The 19,494-nt window shown below is 49.8% G+C and overlaps 1 protein-coding gene across 1 annotated transcript in view; it reads right to left on the bottom strand.

Annotated features, from left to right (window-relative positions):
- Positions 1–357: 357 nt before the first annotated feature.
- The window catches only part of DPP3 (dipeptidyl peptidase 3), a 31,943-nt gene continuing 12,806 nt past the window's right edge, over positions 358–19,494 (bottom strand). Inside the window, exons 7-18 of the mRNA XM_061407061.1 lie at positions 15,765–15,895; positions 15,523–15,653; positions 15,386–15,444; positions 12,928–13,122; positions 12,573–12,685; positions 12,132–12,224; positions 10,447–10,509; positions 10,224–10,348; positions 9,976–10,096; positions 8,415–8,594; positions 3,619–3,781; positions 358–892 (exon numbers count right to left, since the gene is read on the bottom strand). Coding sequence (XP_061263045.1) covers positions 741–892; positions 3,619–3,781; positions 8,415–8,594; positions 9,976–10,096; positions 10,224–10,348; positions 10,447–10,509; positions 12,132–12,224; positions 12,573–12,685; positions 12,928–13,122; positions 15,386–15,444; positions 15,523–15,653; positions 15,765–15,895 — 1,526 coding nt within the window. The 3' untranslated portion in view covers positions 358–740. The remainder of the gene's footprint in view (positions 893–3,618; positions 3,782–8,414; positions 8,595–9,975; positions 10,097–10,223; positions 10,349–10,446; positions 10,510–12,131; positions 12,225–12,572; positions 12,686–12,927; positions 13,123–15,385; positions 15,445–15,522; positions 15,654–15,764; positions 15,896–19,494) is intronic.

Here is a 19,494-nt window from a genome sequence, read left to right as displayed (position 1 = left end):
TGTTGGCAAAGTGATGTCTCTGCTTTTTAATATGCTATCTAGGTTTGTCATATCTTTTCTTTCAAGGAGCAAACATCTTTTAATTTCATGGCTACAGTCATGATCTTAGTTCCAGTTTTTAGGTTCTTCTTTAAAATAGAAGAAAAGCCATGAGGGAGGATGGCAAAAATCATATTATGTTCACCCATGTGACTCTCTGCATATCCAGATTTAGAGGTGATGGCAAAATCCTGTTGCAGATAGGAGCCTAAAAATGACCCTCCTTCCCCCTCCCTAGGACTTGATCCCACCACCCTGCTGGGAGCAAATGAGACGTGAGGCCAAGGCCAGAAAGAACCACACAAATTGCGAAGATGGTGGTGGTTTCCAATATTTATTTTTCTGGTTATAAAAGTAATACATGAAGAGCACTGGATTGGGAGAGGTTTTGAATCCTGCAGGATTTAGACAGGTCACTTTCTCACAACTTGTATTTCCTCATCTGGGAATCCGGACAAGGAGCCTTGCCCACCCCGAAGAAGGCAGTGTAGATCAAATGAGATAACACAAGGGAACCACTGATAAGCTGGAAAGTGCTGACAAATGGAAGGGCTTAGTGTCACCACCCCTGGCTGAGGTAGCACCAAGGTCCAGGCTCCTGCCCCTCTCCTGGGCCCACAAAAAGGGGGCCACTTACAGCCTTGGTTTGATCGAGTCAGGGAAGGGCCTCACAGGTGCCTTAAGCCTGGCCAGATGGGGCTTCACTGGGGCCCCTTCCAGCACTGGGCATCAGCTGTGGCCAGCTGGGTGAGGATCTTCTCCAACTCGGGCCCATCCTCTAGGAAGCGCTCAGAGAAGGATCGGATGAGGCCTGCAGCTGAGGCCTCATACTCAAGAAGTTGTACTTCTGAGCCTGGGGAGGAGATGGAGAAAAAACAGCAGCAGGAAAAGGTTTTAATAGGGAAACAGAATCATAGTCGTAATCATAGAAGCAGCTAGTTGTCTTCCTGAGTTTTTACCATGTGCCAAAAATTGTGCTCAATATTTCATTATCTAACTGACTCCATAATCCTATGAGATAGGAAACATTAAAGGGGGAGTATTCAATGAATTGCTGCATTCATTCATTCACTTAATAGAGATTTACAACAGTGCATTGTTAGGTGAAACAGACACAGTCCTTGGCTTCCAGGAGGAACTGCTTCATCTCCATCTACTGTGGGGCCCTGGTCAAGTTTCTTAACCTAAGCCCTAGTTTCCTCATCTGGAAAGTGGGGGCAAGCACAGTACATCTCTCAAGAAGCTGCGATGATTAAATATAATATAACGGGTGGAAGGCACACTCACCAAGTGCCAGCTATCATAAGCATCGCGATCTCTGAACCTACTTCCTCATCTGTCAACTGGGGCTGTTCCAAGGGCACCCATCTAACCTATGTGGTGTTCCTGAATACTCATGGGAAGCACTTCCTTCTAACATCCCTCCACTTCTCTACCTGCTCACAGTGCCTCATTGTACTCTGTGGCCTTATGGGATGTATGCAGCTAAGGGCACAGGCTCTGAGCTCGGATGGCCCGAGTTCAAATCCTGATCCTGCCAGCCACTCCCTGTGTGACTTCAAATATACGGCCCCTCTGTGTCTCAGTTTCCAGCTGAAAAAGGGGAAACTTCCTCATTTAAGTTGTTGGGAGTTGATCCGTGGAGAGTTTTTACCCAGACTCTGGCCCATGGAAGTCCTCAAAAGTGAGCTATTAATACAATCACCACCACCATCACCATCACCTTTGAAAATTCAACCTGTTCTTTGGGCCTCAAAGTTTACCCCCTACTTCCTCCCCAGACCCACCTTTCCCCAGTTCTCTCAAAGGTAGATATGATCTTCCCTTCTCTAAGTGTTCAGACCACTGTTTGTGTCTTTTGGGCACCCATGAACACTTCCCTTGTAAGACCATTTCTCTCTCTGTCTTATTTCTAATGGGCTGAGAACAACTTGAGGTGAGGAGTCCATCCCCAGTGCCTGCCCAGAGCTGGACAGTCAAAGCAATGATGATCTTGTCCATGTAATGAGCACTTGCTGGGAGCCTGGTATAATCCACTCACTCACTCACTGACAGGCACTGAGTGGCTCCCGGCCCTGTGCTAGGTGCTGGGGACATGCTGTTCCTGTTGCCATGGAGAGGAGCAGACAGGAAAATGGCAGAGTGACAGCCACCATGAAGAAGAGGAAGCTGGGTGATAGCTCAGAGAGTGTGCCTGCAGGGTGGTGAGCCAGGGGAGAGGGCTGGCAAATCCATGACACCTCTGGAGCACAGAGTGGAGTTTATATTGTTTTTTAACTAAAGTGTTTTTTATTTTAATTATTCTTATTTTTTTGGCTGCACCATGCAGCCTGCATGGGGGATTGAAACCAAGCCTCGGCAGTGGAAGCACTAAGTCCCAACCACTGGGCCACCAGAGAATTCTCTAGAATTTGGAATAAACATTTTACATGCTTTTTCCTCACCAGGAGGAGGTAATTATTTCATTTAACCCTCACAGCTTCCCATGAAGTTCCACTTCCTAGCATAGTGAGGAGCAAATGCTCTTGATCTGACTCTTGGTTCCTCCAGTAAAAAGCTGTAAGCCTTGAGTAACTGACTCTCTGTGCCTCAGTTTCCTTACCTGTAATAATACCTATACCTTACTGGGTATTATTGAGTATTTAAAGGGTTAATCCCTGGAATACACTTAGAACTTGAAGGAAGTACTCAGGTTCACTAGAGTCAGCGCACAATCCACACGGGCTTTATGAATGAAGACACCCAAGCTCAGAAAGGTTAAGTGAATAGGCCAAGGATGCAGCGCAGTTCTGAAGCTCATGTTTTAACCACAGCCTGGCACCACCTCGTCTCAAGTGCCTCACATGCCAGTGTCGGGAAACGTGAGGCAAGGGATGAGAAGAGAGTGAATGCAGCAGGGTGCTGGCACCCCCAGGATTGAACACAGGCCCCGGGAATGAAAGCGCTGTCTTAACCGCTGGGATGCCAGGGAATTCCCCAGAGTAGAGTTTAGGCTAAACCTCTGAAATGCTCTCTCCTCACTAGGAGCAGGTAATTATTGCATTTAACTCTCACACTTACCCATGGAGGTGCAAAAGCTCTTAGTACAAAAGGTACAAGTGCGTGGCTTTTGGAAACGGCAGCATCACTTGAGGAGGGGAGAGGGACCATGGGGCTGCTGACCTCTGCTCTGACTTGACTGCTCTCAGCCTGCTGGGTGCCTCCTCTCTGCCTCACCTGACCTCACTCCTGGGCCCCACCAGGCCTGACTCTCCAGCATGATGCCCAGCCTCCTCCAAGGCCCGGGGTGTGTCTGTTTCACTAGCCCCTGCTCTGCTGGCCGCCCTCAACCTTCTGTTGCCATCTCACAAGCAGCCTGACCCTGTGTGTGTGTGTGTGTGTGTGTGTTGGGGGGTGGCCTATGGTGGTGGTGGATGTGAAGGTGTGGGCCTGAGGTTTGGCATGGGGAGGACTGGGCCGGGAGGGAGGGGGGAGACAGGAGCCACCTCGAGTAGCCTTTCCCGAGCTCCGGGGTCAGTTCCAGGCCTCCTCTGTGCTCCCCGAGGGCCCTCTATCACAGGGGGCCCAGGAGTCCATTACCTTCGAGGCGAGTGTTGGGCTGAACGATGAGCTTCCGGGCTTCCTTGCGGAGCAGCACCGTGTCCCTGAGGGAGAGGAAGCACTCGGGGGGCGCATCGGTGACCGCCGCATACCCCTCATACAGGGCCCGGCCTCCGGCCACGTCCCCCGTGGACTTCAGCACCTGTGGGAAGGCAGGAGTCAGTGCCTTTGGATGGACGCCCTCCATGAATTCACGGGGCTTTGCCAAGAGCCATGGCCAGCGGCACCCTGCCCTGGACCACATCTACTGTCTCGAGGGCATGCAGATCACGTGTTAGCACTGAGCAGGGTCCATATTAAAGTGAAGCTAATGGTTCCCTTTGATTATCTCACTTGAACTGTACACAAAGAGGATAGTAACATTATCTTCTTTTTAAAAACATTTTTTTTTAAATTTTTACCATGACAAATGTTCAGACAATATATTCTTGAGTGAAATTCGCTCAGTTGTGTCCAACTTCTTACAACTCTGTGGACTATGGCCCACCAGACTCCTTTGTCCACGGAATTTTCCAGGTAAGAATATTGGAGTGGGTAGCCAGTCCTTTCTCCAGGGGATCTTCCCGACCCAGGGATCGAACCCAGGTCTCCTGCGCTGCCAGCAGATTCTTTACCACCTGAGCCACCAGGGAAGCCCAATATATTCTTAGTGTTCAATAAATACTTTTTCTTGGTTGCATGGTATGTGGGATTTTATTTCCCCGACCAGAAATTGAACTCTCACTCCCTGCAGTAGGAGCTCAGAGTCAACCACGGAAGTCCCCACCCTCTTTTTAAAATAAAACATTTCATATAAAAAAACATTTCATTTCAAATAAAAAACGTACAGTACCTACCTTATAAAGAATGACACCCACACCACCACCACCCAGCTTAACAGTTATTCACATCATCCCTCCCTGACTGCACCTCGTAGCCTCCCCCGCCTGAGGAATCAGCACTTGACTTTGTGCTTATTAGCCTCTTGTTTTCCCTGAGTTTTACTCTCAATTCATGTTACACTTTTGCCCACATCCTGTGATTTGCTTTTTCTGCTCGAACTACGTCTGAGATCCACGTGTTTGTGAGTGCAGTATATAGTCCCGTGGCTATACTTACAAACTTACACTTACAAACATGCCACAGTCCTGTCTCTTCCACTGTTGCTGTATAACCTGTGATTTTTGCCCTCCGAGGCTGTTCTGGACATATTGTACGTCTCCTGGTGATCAGGGGCAGGTTTTCCCAGGAGAATCGAGGTCTGGATAATAATCCTTAAAGGATGATGCCCCCATTGTTTTCCAGATTCGCTGCACCTGTTTTCACTCCCAGAGGCAGGGGGGTGGCGGTCCATCCGGCTCGGCTCACCAGGGTGATGTTGACAGTTTTTCACGTTGCTGAGCTGGTGGGTGGAAATCTCATGTGGGTTGTGTTTTCCTGATGACTAATGAGATGGAACAACATCCCACAAGTTGGTGGGTTATTTATTTTCTTCCTCGGTTCATGAGTTTTGCCTATTTTTCTGTTAGGCTGTTTTTTCTTCACTTTTTTTGGAAAGTTCTTTATATATTTAGCTGCTAACCTTTTGTTAACTCATATGTGATAAATACCCTATCCCAGTTTAAGATGCATCTTCTTACCTTCTTTATGGTAAGTTTTGATGAAGTTATCATTATCAGTATTACTTATCCACATGGTGCAGCTTGTGAAATCTTAGTTCCCTGACCAGGGATTGAAACCGTGTCCCTGAGGTGGAAGTGCAGAGTCCTATCCACTGGGCCACCAAGGAATTTCTATTCTATGATATTTCTAGACACATGTTTTGCTTGTCATTCTTGGAATTTCTTGAGCTTCTTTGGATTTCTGAGTTGGGTCTTTCATCAGTTCTATGAAGTGCTCAGTCATTATCTCTTCTAAAATTCCTTCTTTTCTCTCTCCTTTCTTCTTGGAACTTCAGTTCATGTACAGTAGATCTTTTCACACTGTCCTCCGTGTCTTTTTTTTTTAATGTTATTTATTTCATGCACTGGGTCTTAGTTGTGATCTTTTATCTTTCTTGTGGCATTTGGGGTCTTTATTTGTGGCATGTGAGATCTAGTTCCCCAACCAGGGATTAAACCCAGGCCCCCAGTATTGGGAGTGCAGAGTCTTAGCCACTGGACCCCCAGGGAAGTCTCCCTCCTCCGTGTCTCTTAATTTCTTCCAAATTTTCTATCTTTGTGTCTCTGTGCTAAATATAAATACTCTGGGCATCCCTGGTGGCTCAGATGGTAAAGAATCCACCTGCAATGAAGGAGACCTACGTTCAATTCCTGGGTCGGGAAGATCCCCTGGAGAAGGGCATGTCTACCTACTCCAGTATTCTTGCCTGGAGAATCCCATGGACAGAGGAGCCTGGCGGGCTCCAGTCCATGGGGTCGCACAGAGCTGGACACGACTGAAGTGCCTTAGCACACACGATGCACTCTCTGTAACTTCTCTTATCTTCAGCTGGATCTAAAATCTGTTTAAGCTGCCTATTTTTAGTTTCAGTGATTATAAAGATTAGGACTAAGAGATCTAGTTGGCTCTCTTCCAAATAACTGACATCTGTGGCTCTGATCCTTATTTATTCTGCCAATTTGCCACTGGCAAAGTAGGACTCCTCCTCTTAGGCCCAGGGGTAGAATGATTTTCCCTAGCTCTGCAGGAATTAAAACTGACTGGGAACTCCTGGGGGAAGGTTAGAGAGACTGTCTCACCTTTCTCTCTTTTGCATAATACTTAACACCCAGCATGGGAACATAGATTCATGAAGTAGACATGTTAGCCACCAGGAGCTTCAACCAGAGAGCTGGCGACAGGGGTATCCACGGGAGCCAGGTGGTATCATGAGTGAGTGACTAAGGCAGGTACAGGAAACAGGAAGTGGACCTGGCGGACTGGAGAGTGGAGCACGTGTAGATAGCCAAACGCAGTGGCCACGGCTCGGTTCCAGGGAATTAAGTCTATTGATGGCAGGCCCTCCAAGAAGCCAGAAATACAGATTTATATCTCACCTCATCAGTTTTTACAATGTGGGTGAGCCAAAGCTATGACTATTTGTAATCCCGTGGCTGAAGGCTTTCCCTGTGGAAAAGACTCCATCTTCCCTGCTGGCTAGGTCTTTGCTGTGCTCTTGGGTTTTCCTAGGGGGCTAATGAAAGAAACAGCCGCACCAAAAAATGCCTCCATGTTCTGTATCTCCTGTTCCATGTTCCATATGTTCTGTAAAGCCACCACTGTGGCACTGTCCATTCTGCTGAATGAATGATCCTGGACAAAGATCCGCCTGCTTCAGTCTCTAAGACGGAACGCCCTGTGTTCAGTCACCACTAAGTCACAGTTCAATACTGGCCAAGGGTTTGGTGGATTTGATTCCTTTATCTAGTGACTTATTATTATTATTAATAAACTGTTTTGGAATAATTTTAGATTTACAGAAAAGCCACAAAGATAGCCCAGAGAGTTCCCATGGGCTCCTGGCCCAGTTTCATCTGTTGTCAACATTGGGCAAAATGTGTACGTTACTCTTAACCAAACTCTAGACTTTATTGAGAGTTCACTCATTTTCCCATGAATGTCTGTTTTCTATTCCAGAATCTAATCTGGGACATGGCACTGCCTTGGGCATCTAATATTTTTTCATTTCTAATTTTATTTTACTTTCATGGTCAAACACATATCTTTTAAGGAAAAATGCCTTAAATCCCTTCTGGAAATAGGTGGGAGTATAATCGTAGAGAGATATTTGCTGAATTGAAGGCTGGGCCTTTTTCAGGTTGGCAAAGCCAGCAGGACCCTGTTCTGATGGAAGGCACTACCCAGTAAGGAGTGGGTCACCAACAGGGGTTCTCCAGCCTTGCTGAGTGTCAGGATCACCTGGAAGGTTAGTAAGCATGCAGGTTTTGGGGCCTCGCGCTCAGAGTTTCTGAATCAGGGGGTCTGGGGTGGGGCCTGAGAATCTGCATGTTCTGGGTGCTGCTGCTGCTGCTAGTCCCTGGACCACACTTGGTGTCACACTGGGTTGGATAACATGATTTTTATTGCTTTGCTGGTGCTGCTCCTAAGCCGCTTCAGTCGTGTCCGACTCTGTGTGACCCCATAGATGGCAGCACACCAGGCTCCCCCGTCCCTGGGATTCTCCAGGCAAGAACACGGGAGTGGGTTGCCATTTCCTTCTCCAATGCATGAAAATGAAAAGTGAAAGTGAAGTCACTCAGTCGTGTCAGACTCTTAGTGACCCCATGGACTGCAGCCTACCAGGCTCCTCCATCCATGGGATTTTCCAGGCAAGAGTACTGGAGTAGGGTGCCATCGCCTTCTCCATTTTATTGCTCAGTTCCATATATATGTTGCTTCATTGAATTCCTGCCAGTGAGGCAGGTGATGTATTTAACAGATGAGAAAAGTGGAGGCCAGCAAGGCAATTACACAGCTGGTTAGTCCTGGCACCAGAATCCCAAAAGGTCTCCTGACTCTAAACATCCCAACATGGGAGAGAAACCAGGACTGCAGTGAACACCGTCCTTCCCTCCTTCACTCACCAAGCTCCAGGCTTCCTCCTTCTTGTCCCTCAACCCACTAAGCTCCTTCCAGTCCCAAGACCAGCCTTTATGCTCTGTTTCTTCTTCACTCAGATCTTTTCACAGTTGCTTCCTCCTTGGCACTCCCATTTCTGGCTTAAACACAACCTACTCCAAGAAGCCTTCCCTGTTACAGAGTGTGCAGACAGGCTGAGTTGGAGGGGGCCTCCGAGGCAAGAGGCCCCTGCTTACCTGGAGTCTCCGCAGGAACCTCTCCAGCGCGGGTTTGCCCACTGTCCGGATCTTGTCCCGGTCAAGGCGGACCCGGGCATCGGGGCGCCCATCGGAGCCTGTGGTAGGAGTGACGGTAACCAGTCCCTCGCCAGCCTCCAGCAAGACCCTCAGGATCACAAACCGGGCCTGCATGTGGGCCTGCCAGGGCCAAAGAGAAAGGAATCATTTGTAGGCCCAAGGTAAGAAGTGTTGAGTTGGCCAAAAAGCTCGTTGAGGTTTCTCCTTAAGATGTTACGGGAATGATCTTTTTAGCCAACCCAGTATCAAGAGTTCATTCCAAGGCCTGATGTATCATATGTGCTTGCTAACTGTCAATTTTTATTGTTGTTTTATTCTCCCCCACCCTGTGGGTCCTTTGGTGTTTAATTCCTCCCCCGTCAAATGCTTCCCTTCTCCTCTCACAAGGAAGGGCAGGCTGCCCTGGGGCACGAGGAGGCCATTTCCAGGCAGGACCCAGAGCCTTGCGCCCCCTCGTCACCCACCCTGCCCTCTTCTGCTCCACACCCCGCCCTGATGACAGCAGTTACCCCAGAGGGTCCCTTGCCACCCTGAGCCACTTTCTCCTCCACAATCCTGTTTGCAGTCAGTTCTGTGGGATCAAGAGGGCATCATAATCCCCAGTTTACAGATGACAAGACAGAGGCCCAGAGAGGTGAAGTGCTCAGGGTCACACAGCTGGTAAGAGAGAACAAGGACTAACCCAAGTTTCCTGATTCTAAAACGTGTGTTCTTTCGATGACCCAATATCGCCTCCTCAAAACAGACTTAGGTGACTTTTTAAAAGATTTCTATTGCTTACCCTGTTTCTTTTTTTTTTTTTTTAATTTTTGCTTTGAATTTCTTTTTTAAAAAAATTAATTAATCAATTACTTTGGCTGCACCAGGTCTTCATTGCGGCATGCAGAATCTTTAGTCGTGGCATGTGGGATCTAGTGCCCCAACCAGGTATTGAACCCAGGCCCTCTGAAGTGGAAGTGCAGAGTCTTAGCCACTGGAACACCAGGGAAGTCCCTGCCTACCCTGTTTCCAAAGTACATCTCATAGCCAAACAGCGTAGCCTAATAGCTCTGGAGCCAGTTTGCTTGGATTCAAATTCTGACTCTGTTACTTGCCAGCAAGTTACTTAATCTCTTTGTGCCTCCATTTCCTCATCTCTAAAACGAAGGTGATAACATACCTACCACCTAGGTTGACACTGGGGACAAAGGGGTCAGTTCATATAAACTGGTTAGAACCAAGCGGCACAGACGGAGTCCTGTGTATCACCTGTTAGTGGTCACAGTAACATCATCTCATCTGATTCTCCCTTAAAGGTGGGCAAAAAGACGATTACTCCCATTCTACAGGCAGGAACACTGAGGCTTACAACAGTGATGTGACTTGCCCTCACATGTGGTAGAGTTTGGGATCAACCCGGTTCATGTGCCTCGTAGGTACAGTTGTCCCATCCCTACACCCAGCATCCTGGTCTTGGTCCCCAGGACAGACCCTTCCCTCTGAGGGGTCCCCCAGCCCCTACCTGTCTCCAGCTGGAGGCCTCAGGGGTGTAGAACTCCAGAGCAAGCAGCCCAGCCCGAACCATGTTGAGCCAGTTTACGTAGACCACATCTTCTGCATCAGCCCCCTCAAAGCCAAAGATCCTGCGGGAGGGAGGGAAGAGGTGGGGGAGCAGGGTCAGAGGCTGCCTGGGCCCTGCCCTCCCTGCCAGCAGCCCCCCATCCACAGAGGAGCACCCCCCACCCCCCACCCCGGGTCTGCGGCTCGTACTCCAGCACTCGGGGGTGGAGGCAGAGATAGAGGCCCACGCTCTCCGCTCGGCACTCTTCGTAGCTGGAGGCGATGGTGCTGAACTTGCTGTCCCAGGTCTCCCCGCTCCGGTACCAGCTCTGGATCTGGGAGGGGGAGCCCAGGAAGCAGGCTTTAGGGAAGGCTGCCACTTTACCTAGGCCCCCCTCCCTGTACCCTGGAGCTCCACCCAGGCCACCCTCACCTGCTCCCCCGTCTCCGGGTTGATCACGGTCTCCTGGTCGAAATTGAATGCTCCTTTCTCGTCCTGCAGGAGAAGGGTCACGAACGTGGGGCAGGTGAGGGTGGGGTACCCGGGGCCCAGGTTAGGCCTTCAGCCCGGGATCCAAGGGGCTCAGAAAGGCAGCCAGGGAGCAGCGAGCAGATGGCAGGGGCAGCAGGTGCCTGACACGTGGTGGCTCCACACCTGCTTTGTGACACCTCTCAGAGCCCCCAGAGGTGGAAGAACCTGAGACACCTACCCCGCTGCACAGAGAGCGACACTGTGGGCCGGGGATCAGGGAGAGGGACGTGCAGAAAGTCACGTGAAGACCCAGACCCAGTATCTCCAGACCCAGCTGGAGATGTCCCAGTGCGTTGGCCATGAGGCCTGGCGGCTCCTCACCTTTGTGGCCCCTCTGCTGCAGAGAAGCCACAGCACGTGATTCTCACCCTCACCATCCTCTCCAGGTGCCAGCCTTTTAACCCTTTAAGTCATCTTCCTAGGAAGGTTCTATTATTATCCCGCTTCACAAAGGAGGAACCTAAGGCTCGGAGACTAAGAACCCCAGAGCAGAATTAGAGCACACAATATCTGTGCACAATGTCTCTTAACAACAATACCAATTTCCAGAGGGCCTTATGGATGCCAGGAAAATCCCAGGGCTTCACCTTTATTCCTCACAAGAGCCATACGGTAGGGGTCAGGAAACCCATTTACAGATGGGCCAACTGAGGCTCAGGGAGGGGACCTGACTGAAGAAGACCACAGAGGGGCTATGTTTGTTGCTGCTTCCCTGGGACTTCGAAGCTAAGACAAAGCCTGATGCTCCCCCCATCAGCTGCCCTCTGGATCTTTCTGACTTCCAAGCCCAACTGATCCCCATTCAGGGAGGCAGCCATGGCCCCAAGAGGAGCAGACCCCACCCCACCTGCCTCCAGTCCTCTCATCTGCACAGTCCACAGTGGGCTCCGCCTGGCCTGCTAACATGTTTCTCATGTTCCCTGAGTAGGTGTTGAGAGGGCTCCAGCCACTCTGGCTGGCCCACAGGAAGGGGTAGCTCCCTACAATACCTAGAAAAGTACAGGGTCCAGGGAACAGCAATGCAAAGACAGTGCTGCAGCCTCAGGACTGGGGTCGTCCAGACACCGCCCCTGCCCCGCTTTTCTGCCCTTGGAGCTGCCTGGGTCATACCCTCAGGGCAGGCTTCCTGGGCCTGAGCCAAGCAAGTCCTTCTGTGTGGGAGACTCTGTGTGGGGGCCTCCGCTGGCCTGTCCTACGGATCTCACTCAATCCTGGGACATCTTAGGGGAGGGTGAGACACTGAGAGCCAAGACTGGACCAGCTTCCCCACCCTGGGGGGCTGATTATGGGGAAGGGGAGCCATAGGCCTAGAACTGAGGAGGGTCCCACTGGTATCAGCACTAGCCCTTTATTCTTTTTTTTTTTAATTTATTTATTTGGCTGTGCTGGGTCTTAGTTTTGGCATGCAGGATCTTTTAGTCGTGGGATCCTTAGCAGTAAGAAGGATCTTTAGTTGTGGCATGTAAACTCAGTTTTGGCACATGGATCTAGTTCCCTGACCAGGGATTGAACCCAGGCCCCTGTACTGGGAGCGTGGAGTCTTAGCCACTGGACCGCTGGGGAAGCCCCTGGTCTCGAGTTCTTACCTGCATGAAGAGCTTGCCGCTGCCATGGCCCAGCAGCTCGTGCAGCCCCACCTGCACGTCAAAGGAGGGTCCCTTCCAGCGGATGTACAGGTCCTGCCAAGACAAGCAGAGACCCACGCTGCCCACTGCCCCACCACGGTCACACAGCCTGCCCACAGCCCCCGTGCCAGCCCGAGGGCCCATTGTGAGGCACACATCTGCTAAAGGTCTACCACCTGCCAGTCCTACTCTGGGCACTGCAGAGCCCATCTCATCCTGGCAACAACCCACGAGGAAGGGGCTTCCTCCACCACCGGCTGGGGAAACAGGCTCCAAGGACCCGAGGTCACACCGCGGGGAAGCAGCAGAGCCGGGCCTGAAGCCCCGTCCTTCTCCCTGGCCTGGCCTGTTCCGCCCTCCCGCGTCAGCTGAGGTCAGGCCAGGCCTCGCGCCAGCGCCCACCTTGTCCTCCTCCTCCAGGAAGGTGAGTTTCTCCCGCTGCGTGGCGTAGGCCACGGCCAGCACATTCCCCAGGGACACGTTCTTAAAGCCTTCTGTCTGCCTCAGGTCATCATCTGGAGAAGGTGGGAAGGAGACCAGGGAGAAAAGGGCAAGGGCAAAGGTCAAGGGTCACAGGCAAGGAGTCTAACCAGAGGGACAGGCTGGGAATGTAAGTGGAGCAGGGTGCTATGTGGCCAGGGCGAGTGTGTGGAGGGGGAGGGGGTGACTCTCAGTGGCGTCTCCTAGGGGGTTTGGGGAGGCCCTGTCTTGTTCAGGTGGGGATAGGGGGCGGGCAGGACCCTCCGGGGAAGCTCACAGTTGGGGATGTTGATGCCGGCGGGAATGCCGGAGCCAGCGAAGGTGAGAACATCCAGGGAGGTGAAGTCGGGGGTGAGGAACTTGTCCTTCTCGAAGGCTGGGGGCCAGGGCAGCTCCTTCAGCAGCTGCTCCGCACTTGCCACCAGCCACTCAAACTTGGCACTCATGGCCTTGTTCACCATGGCCACGAAGCCTGTGGGGGACAGAGTGGGCTGTGAGTGGGCAGGGTTGGGGGATCCCACACCCTCCTCCTCTCCTGTAATAGCCCTCCAGCCATTATGCAGGCATTGACTGCCTGCTGGGCGCAGTGAGCCTGTGCTGGCCACTCGGGAGAACCTGGGCCTGTGCTTTGCCTTCATGGAGGCCCCTGTTTTGGGGAGAGTAGGGTACAGAGAAAAGGCTTCACTGAGTAACACCTGAGATGGATCTTTTTAAACTTCTTAAAAATTTTTTTGGCAATGCCAGGTGGCTTGTAGGATCTTAGTTCCCTGATCAGGGGCCACAGCAGGGAAAGCATGGAGTCCTAACCCACTGGATTGCCAGGGAGTGCCCTGAGATGGATCTTAAAGGTGTATGTGGGAGTACCTAGTGGGTGATGGGGAAAGGATCAAGGATCAGATGCCCAGTGGAAGGGACTATGTGAGCGAAAAAAGATGCTCTTCTTTTTGGGGGAACTGTGAGCTGTCCTGCATGGCTAGAGCGCCTGGCTTATGTGGTGGTGAGTGAGGCTGCTGCACTGGAGGGCTGGGGCTGATCCTTTCAGATTTAATACAGTTAAGAGTTCCTGGCTCAAAGCAGTATTTTCAAAATTGCACTCTACAGAACACATTTTCTATGAGAGCCTTCAAAAAGAAAGACCTCCCTGGTCAAAGAAGTTTGGGCAACACTATATACTCTATCTCCAACTTCTTAAAGGCTCTCAATGCACATTCGCATATTAAAGGTACTGAGGAGTCCTGCAAGCAGAGACTCTCTGCTGCTCCATGCTGAATCTTTCTTCTTCTTTTTTGGCTGTAGCATGCAGGATCTTAGTTCCCTGACTAGGGGTCAAACCCATGTCCCCTGCAGTGGAAGCATACAGTCTGAACTACCGGACCACCAGGGAAGTCCCTGAATAATTCCTGCTAACTCTGCATAGACTACACCCTGGAAAAGCCTGACCTAGACTAAGGAAGGGGACAACCTTGGCTAAGGGATGGGCTTGGCAAAGGCTCCCTATCTGGATTCACTCTGTCTGATGAAACCACCACACCAGGGCAAGAAGAAAGGATGATTAAAATAGCAAAGCACAAAAAGCAACCTAAATGCCCAACAACTGGGGATTATTAAAAAATCAGGGGACAGCTATGTGATGGCACACCCTGCAGTTGGCAGACATGGAGTACAATATCAAATGTCATGGGAAATTATTTATGATATATTATGAACACTGTACACCTATTTAAAAGAATGTGGTAGGTCTATATATACTGATAGGAAAAGATATCCGAGATACATGACGAAGTGAAAAAAGCAAGTGACAGAATATACAGAATATAATCTCATTTACCTAGATGACTTAAAAGGAACATGTATGTGTATGTGTGTGTGTGTGAATGCTTAGATAAAGGTCTAGAAGGACCTGTACTCAACTGTGAACTCTGGTCACCTTTGGAGGGGAGCGATATAGGAGAGGTAGTGAAAGAAGGATTTCACATTTTACCCTACACACGACTGTACTTTTCCAATTACTTACAAGTGTGGATTTTTAAATTATACACATACATTTCTAAGCATTGCTCTCTATAAAAACAAAAGACAAAAAGTACATTCCAAACTTTAATCTTGGGGTGGGTGCAGTCACAATTGATTATTTTTGGTGTGTGTTTTCATAACTTTTGACCATGAACATGGCTTACTTTTCTAATAATCATGATGAGTTATGTACAAAGGGGGAACCTCTGAGACTGAGGCTGCTGCGACTTGGGCTTGGGCACAGGGGCCGAGGCAGCCTGCGACCTGCCCTGGGATGACAGCAGCCAAGTTCACAGTCACAGCGTTAATTCTGCTCTCATAGACCCAGCACCACTGACATGCCTGGCACTGTGCTGAGCTGTCTGCATGTAATACCTCACTTTCCATGACACCTGAAAAGGAGTGATGGAGGCTCAGAGGTGGGGTTAAGTGACAAAGCTGGAGCCTGGGCCTGGACCAGACACAGGGGACAGCACGGCAAAGTGGCTCAGAGCCGAGGTGCCTGGGGTGGGTCAACCCCCCAACTCTGCCTCAGTTCCCACCTCTGTGAAGTGAGGAGGGAAATCCTCATAGGACGATGGTTATCAAAGTGAGTGAAGATAGCTAGGTGTCCAGTCCACGGCAAATCACTGATGGCTGTTGCTATGACTCTCTACTACGGGAGAGTCATCAGGCGGAAGGGGGAAGGGTTTCATCTTGACCTCCCACCTCCCAGAAGTTACCTTCAAACTCTCCACGGGAACCAAAGGGGTCTCGGTAGCTCTCGATGAACCCGATGTAACTGGGGGAGAGAAGGGCTGAGATGGAGGAGGGGCGGGCAGGGAGGCAGGGCGGGGCGGAATGGAGGCTGGCGCCTCACCTCTCCACGATGGGGCCTTTGTCCTGGATCCAGAAGCGAGAGCCCTTCTTGTGGGCCTCGATGGAGCCCTGGGTGAAGCTTTCTATGTACTGGGCCAGCATCTGTTCCTGGTGGCTGTTGGCTGCATACGCCTGGGGGTGAGCAGGGGCTGGTCAGCCTCAGGCCGCCCCCCTATCCTGGTACCCGCCTTTGCTGCCCAGAGGGGCAGGGAGTGGCACACCTCAGCCCTGAGCACCCCCTACCTTGGCTTTCTCCAGCTGCTCCACCACCTTCTGGAGGATGGGGGCATAGTCCCCGCGGGTCACCCGAAAATGGCTTCCCTGGAATTCGTAGCTCTTCAGCTTGGAAGTCATTTCAGAGTCCAGGTTAGGCTCTGAGGGAAGAAGGATCATCGCTCAGGGGAAAGGCGAGTGTGAGACATCCCAGCAGGCTTCTCACTGTGACATTCGTTTACTCTAACATCCTCGATGGCTCCCCATTGCTCACAGAAAATATAAACTTTTATCTTCAAAAATATATATATTTGGGGGACTTCCCTGATGGTCCAGTGGCTAACACTTTGCACTCCCAACACGGGGGGCAAGGGTTTGATTCCTGGTCAGGGAACTAGACACCATGTGCCGCAACTAAGGGTTCGCATGCTACAACTAAAGATCTTACATGCTCAACGAAGATGAAAGATCCTGAGTGCCACAAATAAGACCTCGCACAATCAAATAAATATTAATATATATGTGTTCTGTAACATGATATGTTTTAAGTGATTTATATGTGTTAACTCAATGAAACCTCATATCAACTCTGTGGGGAGAGGGAAATTATCATCTCTTTTCTACAGATGGGGAAACTAAGGCACCAAGAAGTTAAGTTAGGTTTTGAAGGTCACACAGCAGCAAGTAGCAGAGTTGGATTCAAACCCAGGGTGGCAAATTGTATTTAAAAAGTTAGCCCCACCCTAGATATAATCACAAGGGTCCTTCTAAGAAGGAGACAAGAGGGTGAAGGGAAGTAGGAGATGTGATGAGAGAAGAAAGGAGGGGGCAAGACGTGAGGAAGAGGCCATGGGCCGAGGCATGCAGGCAGCTTCTAGAAGCTGAAAGAGGCAGGGAAGAAGATTTCCCCAGAAGAGACTCCAGTTTGGACCTCCAGAACTATAAGAGAATAAATCTGCGGGGTTTTTTAATTTTTCACTTTATTTTTATTTTGGCTGCACTCCGTCTTCATTGCAGAATGCAGTCTTAGTAGCCCTGCAGCATGTGGGATCTTAGTTCCCCGAGCAGGAATCAAACCCATGTCCCCTGCATTGGAAGGCGGATTCTTCACCACTGGACCACCAAGGAAGTCCCTAAATTTGAGTTTTTCATGCTGCTACCTTTGTGGCTATTTGTTAGAGAAGCAATGGCATATTAATACTGTTGTATCTTGCCTGTTATCTTTGATCCATATAACACACTTCTACATTATATTTTAAAATATATATATTTATTTATATATATATGGTCATGGTATTTCCTATCTCCTGATGTGAGATATGCTTCCAGATTGTATTTTTAAATATATGTATATATGGCCATATATGGCCACAGTATTTCCTATCTCCCAATGTGACTTCTCTCGTGAGAATGTGGGGGCTTTATTCCCTCTTCTTGAAGAAGGGCAGGCAGGCTTGTGACTACAGCAGAAGTGACACTGGCTGCCAAGGGCCAGGTCGTAGAAGGCAACAGAGCTTCCGCCTGGCTCTCTTGGGATGTTCACTCTGGAGCACAGCTGCCATGAACAGTATGAAGATGCCGCATGAGGCATTTCGGTTGACAGCCCTGGTCAAGTCAATCTACATACATGCTGAACCCTAAACTTCCCCACCAACTCGCTTTGGCTCTTGCTGTTCCCTCCACCAGGAGTGCAGTCCCCGACCCGGCCTCATTTGCCTGGCATCTGAGGATCTACCAAGGCCGGGCCGCTGGGGAGACACCGGTGAATGAAACACAAAGGTCCTCCTCTCAAGGAGCTTGCAGTGAACAGAAAATAACCGGGAAATTACTGGGTATGCTGATGGGCAAAGAGGCTATGAGAAGACAGGGAAGGGTCCTGGGAAGGTGAGGTCCAAGCCTGGCCTCCAGGACGAGTGGGTGCTCGTCAGGTGAACACCTGGAGGGGAAGGAGACATTCTGGGGGGAACAGGGAACAGACTGTGCAAAGGCCTGGAGTGGGTAGGTAAGACATGGGGTTTTCAGGAAATTGGAAGTTGCTGAGCATGGCTGTGGCCCAGAGTCTAAGTGGGAGGCTGGGGGCTAGGAGGTGGGAGGTTGTTGGGGAAGGGAGGGCCAGATTACATAGGTCCTCATAGAGGCCTGGATTCTTGTCTCAATACTGCATCTATATCCCCCTCACCTGGTAACAGACTCCAGTTTTCCTCTGGGACCTACCCGCCCACAACCACCCCGAGTCCAGGCAGTGGGAGGAGCTGATCTTATCACCTGACTGTGAGGTAGGCTTGGAACCAGGTCTAGACAATCAGAGACCAGTCCTTTAACCACAAGGATTGGTTCATATAAATGGGAGACCCAAAACAGAGAAACTTGAGCCACTTCCAGACCTTCAGAAACTACTTCTGGGAGAAAAGGGCCCTCTTTTTACTGAAACGGCCAGGCTAGTGGTTATCAGGCTCTGTGGGAGCAGCCTGCTGTGGATAAAGTCGAAGGGAGTTGAGCCAAGAGACAGAAAAATTTCTGAGAATGCTATCTGAGCAACTGGATCCAGCTGTGCCTGAAGCCCTTCTATTCTGGGCTTCTTAATTACTCAAGCCTATAAAGTCCCCTTTTGCTTGAGGCAAATAGGTTTCTTCACTTATAACCAAGAAATTCCGAATGATGGAGCCCTTAGAAGTGAATCTCGGCTTTACCCTGAAGGTACTACTTTGAGAGATATTTAGGAAGCAGGGTTTAGCAATGAGAGGGTAACAGGCAGGAAGGCCAGGGGTCTCCAAATGGAGGAAATAAGCTGCAAGTGTCAGACATTTTTTCTCTCTCTCTTAAGCTGCAGGAGGAAACAAACCATGAGGGTTAGATTTTTTTCCCCTTCTCTGTACAGATTTAAAAAGAGGTTTCTCTTAAAATTCTGTGTTACCATAAGGACACCTGGTTCCACCTGAACTTAACTTTTCTCAAACCTAGAGCTAACCAATGCATTTTTCTTATGGAAATGTTTGTCTTAAGCTATGTTAATGTGCTATATATTTACCCTAGACTCTGTCTTCAAGTCGGTTCCACCTAAAGGCTCAGAACTGACTTGACAAACCAGTATGTTATACTCACACATTGTTCTCCTAATCTATGTTAATGAAACTATTTGCTTGGAAATCTGCCTTTCTTCAAGATTCACGTCAATCATGTTATGGCCCAGGACAACTCACCTTGAGCCAATGTTATCTCAAAATGCATGTTGTAGGTAAGGGGCCTGGTGCCAGTCTCTGAGTTTTGAGACATTTCCTTTCTCTAATTAGCAGACTGCTATTAGCTATATAACATCCGGCTAAAGATTAGCAGGGGGGCACTCTTTCTGCCCGCTTCTAATGTCTATGTAGAGGCTTTCTCTATCTCTCTTATACTTTAATAAAACTTGATTACACAAAAGCTCTGAGTGATCAAGCCTTGTGTCTGGCCCCAGATTGAATTCCTCTCCTCTGGAGGCCAAGAATCCCGGCATCTTTCACGGCTCAGCAAAAACCTTTCAGCAAGTTCACCGCCCCACCTTTCTATATTCTCCCCAACCTCCAGGACACTTTTTCCATTAAGCCTTCACTGACGTGCAGTTTGGATTTCCTCTCTAGGCCATCATGAGACATATGGTCCAGCCTCTATTTCCATTGTTTACATGAATTGTTATCTTCTGCACCACTGCCTGGAGGATGGGGACCACAGCCAACACTCGGCTCCTATCAGAGGCTTGCTGCAGTGATGTTCACCAGTGAAA

This window comes from Bos javanicus, chromosome 29 (genome assembly GCF_032452875.1).
Source record: "Bos javanicus breed banteng chromosome 29, ARS-OSU_banteng_1.0, whole genome shotgun sequence".
NCBI lineage: Eukaryota > Metazoa > Chordata > Mammalia > Artiodactyla > Bovidae > Bos > Bos javanicus.
Note: the sequence above shows the minus strand (reverse complement) of the source record. Positions and strands in the feature narration are given on the sequence as shown.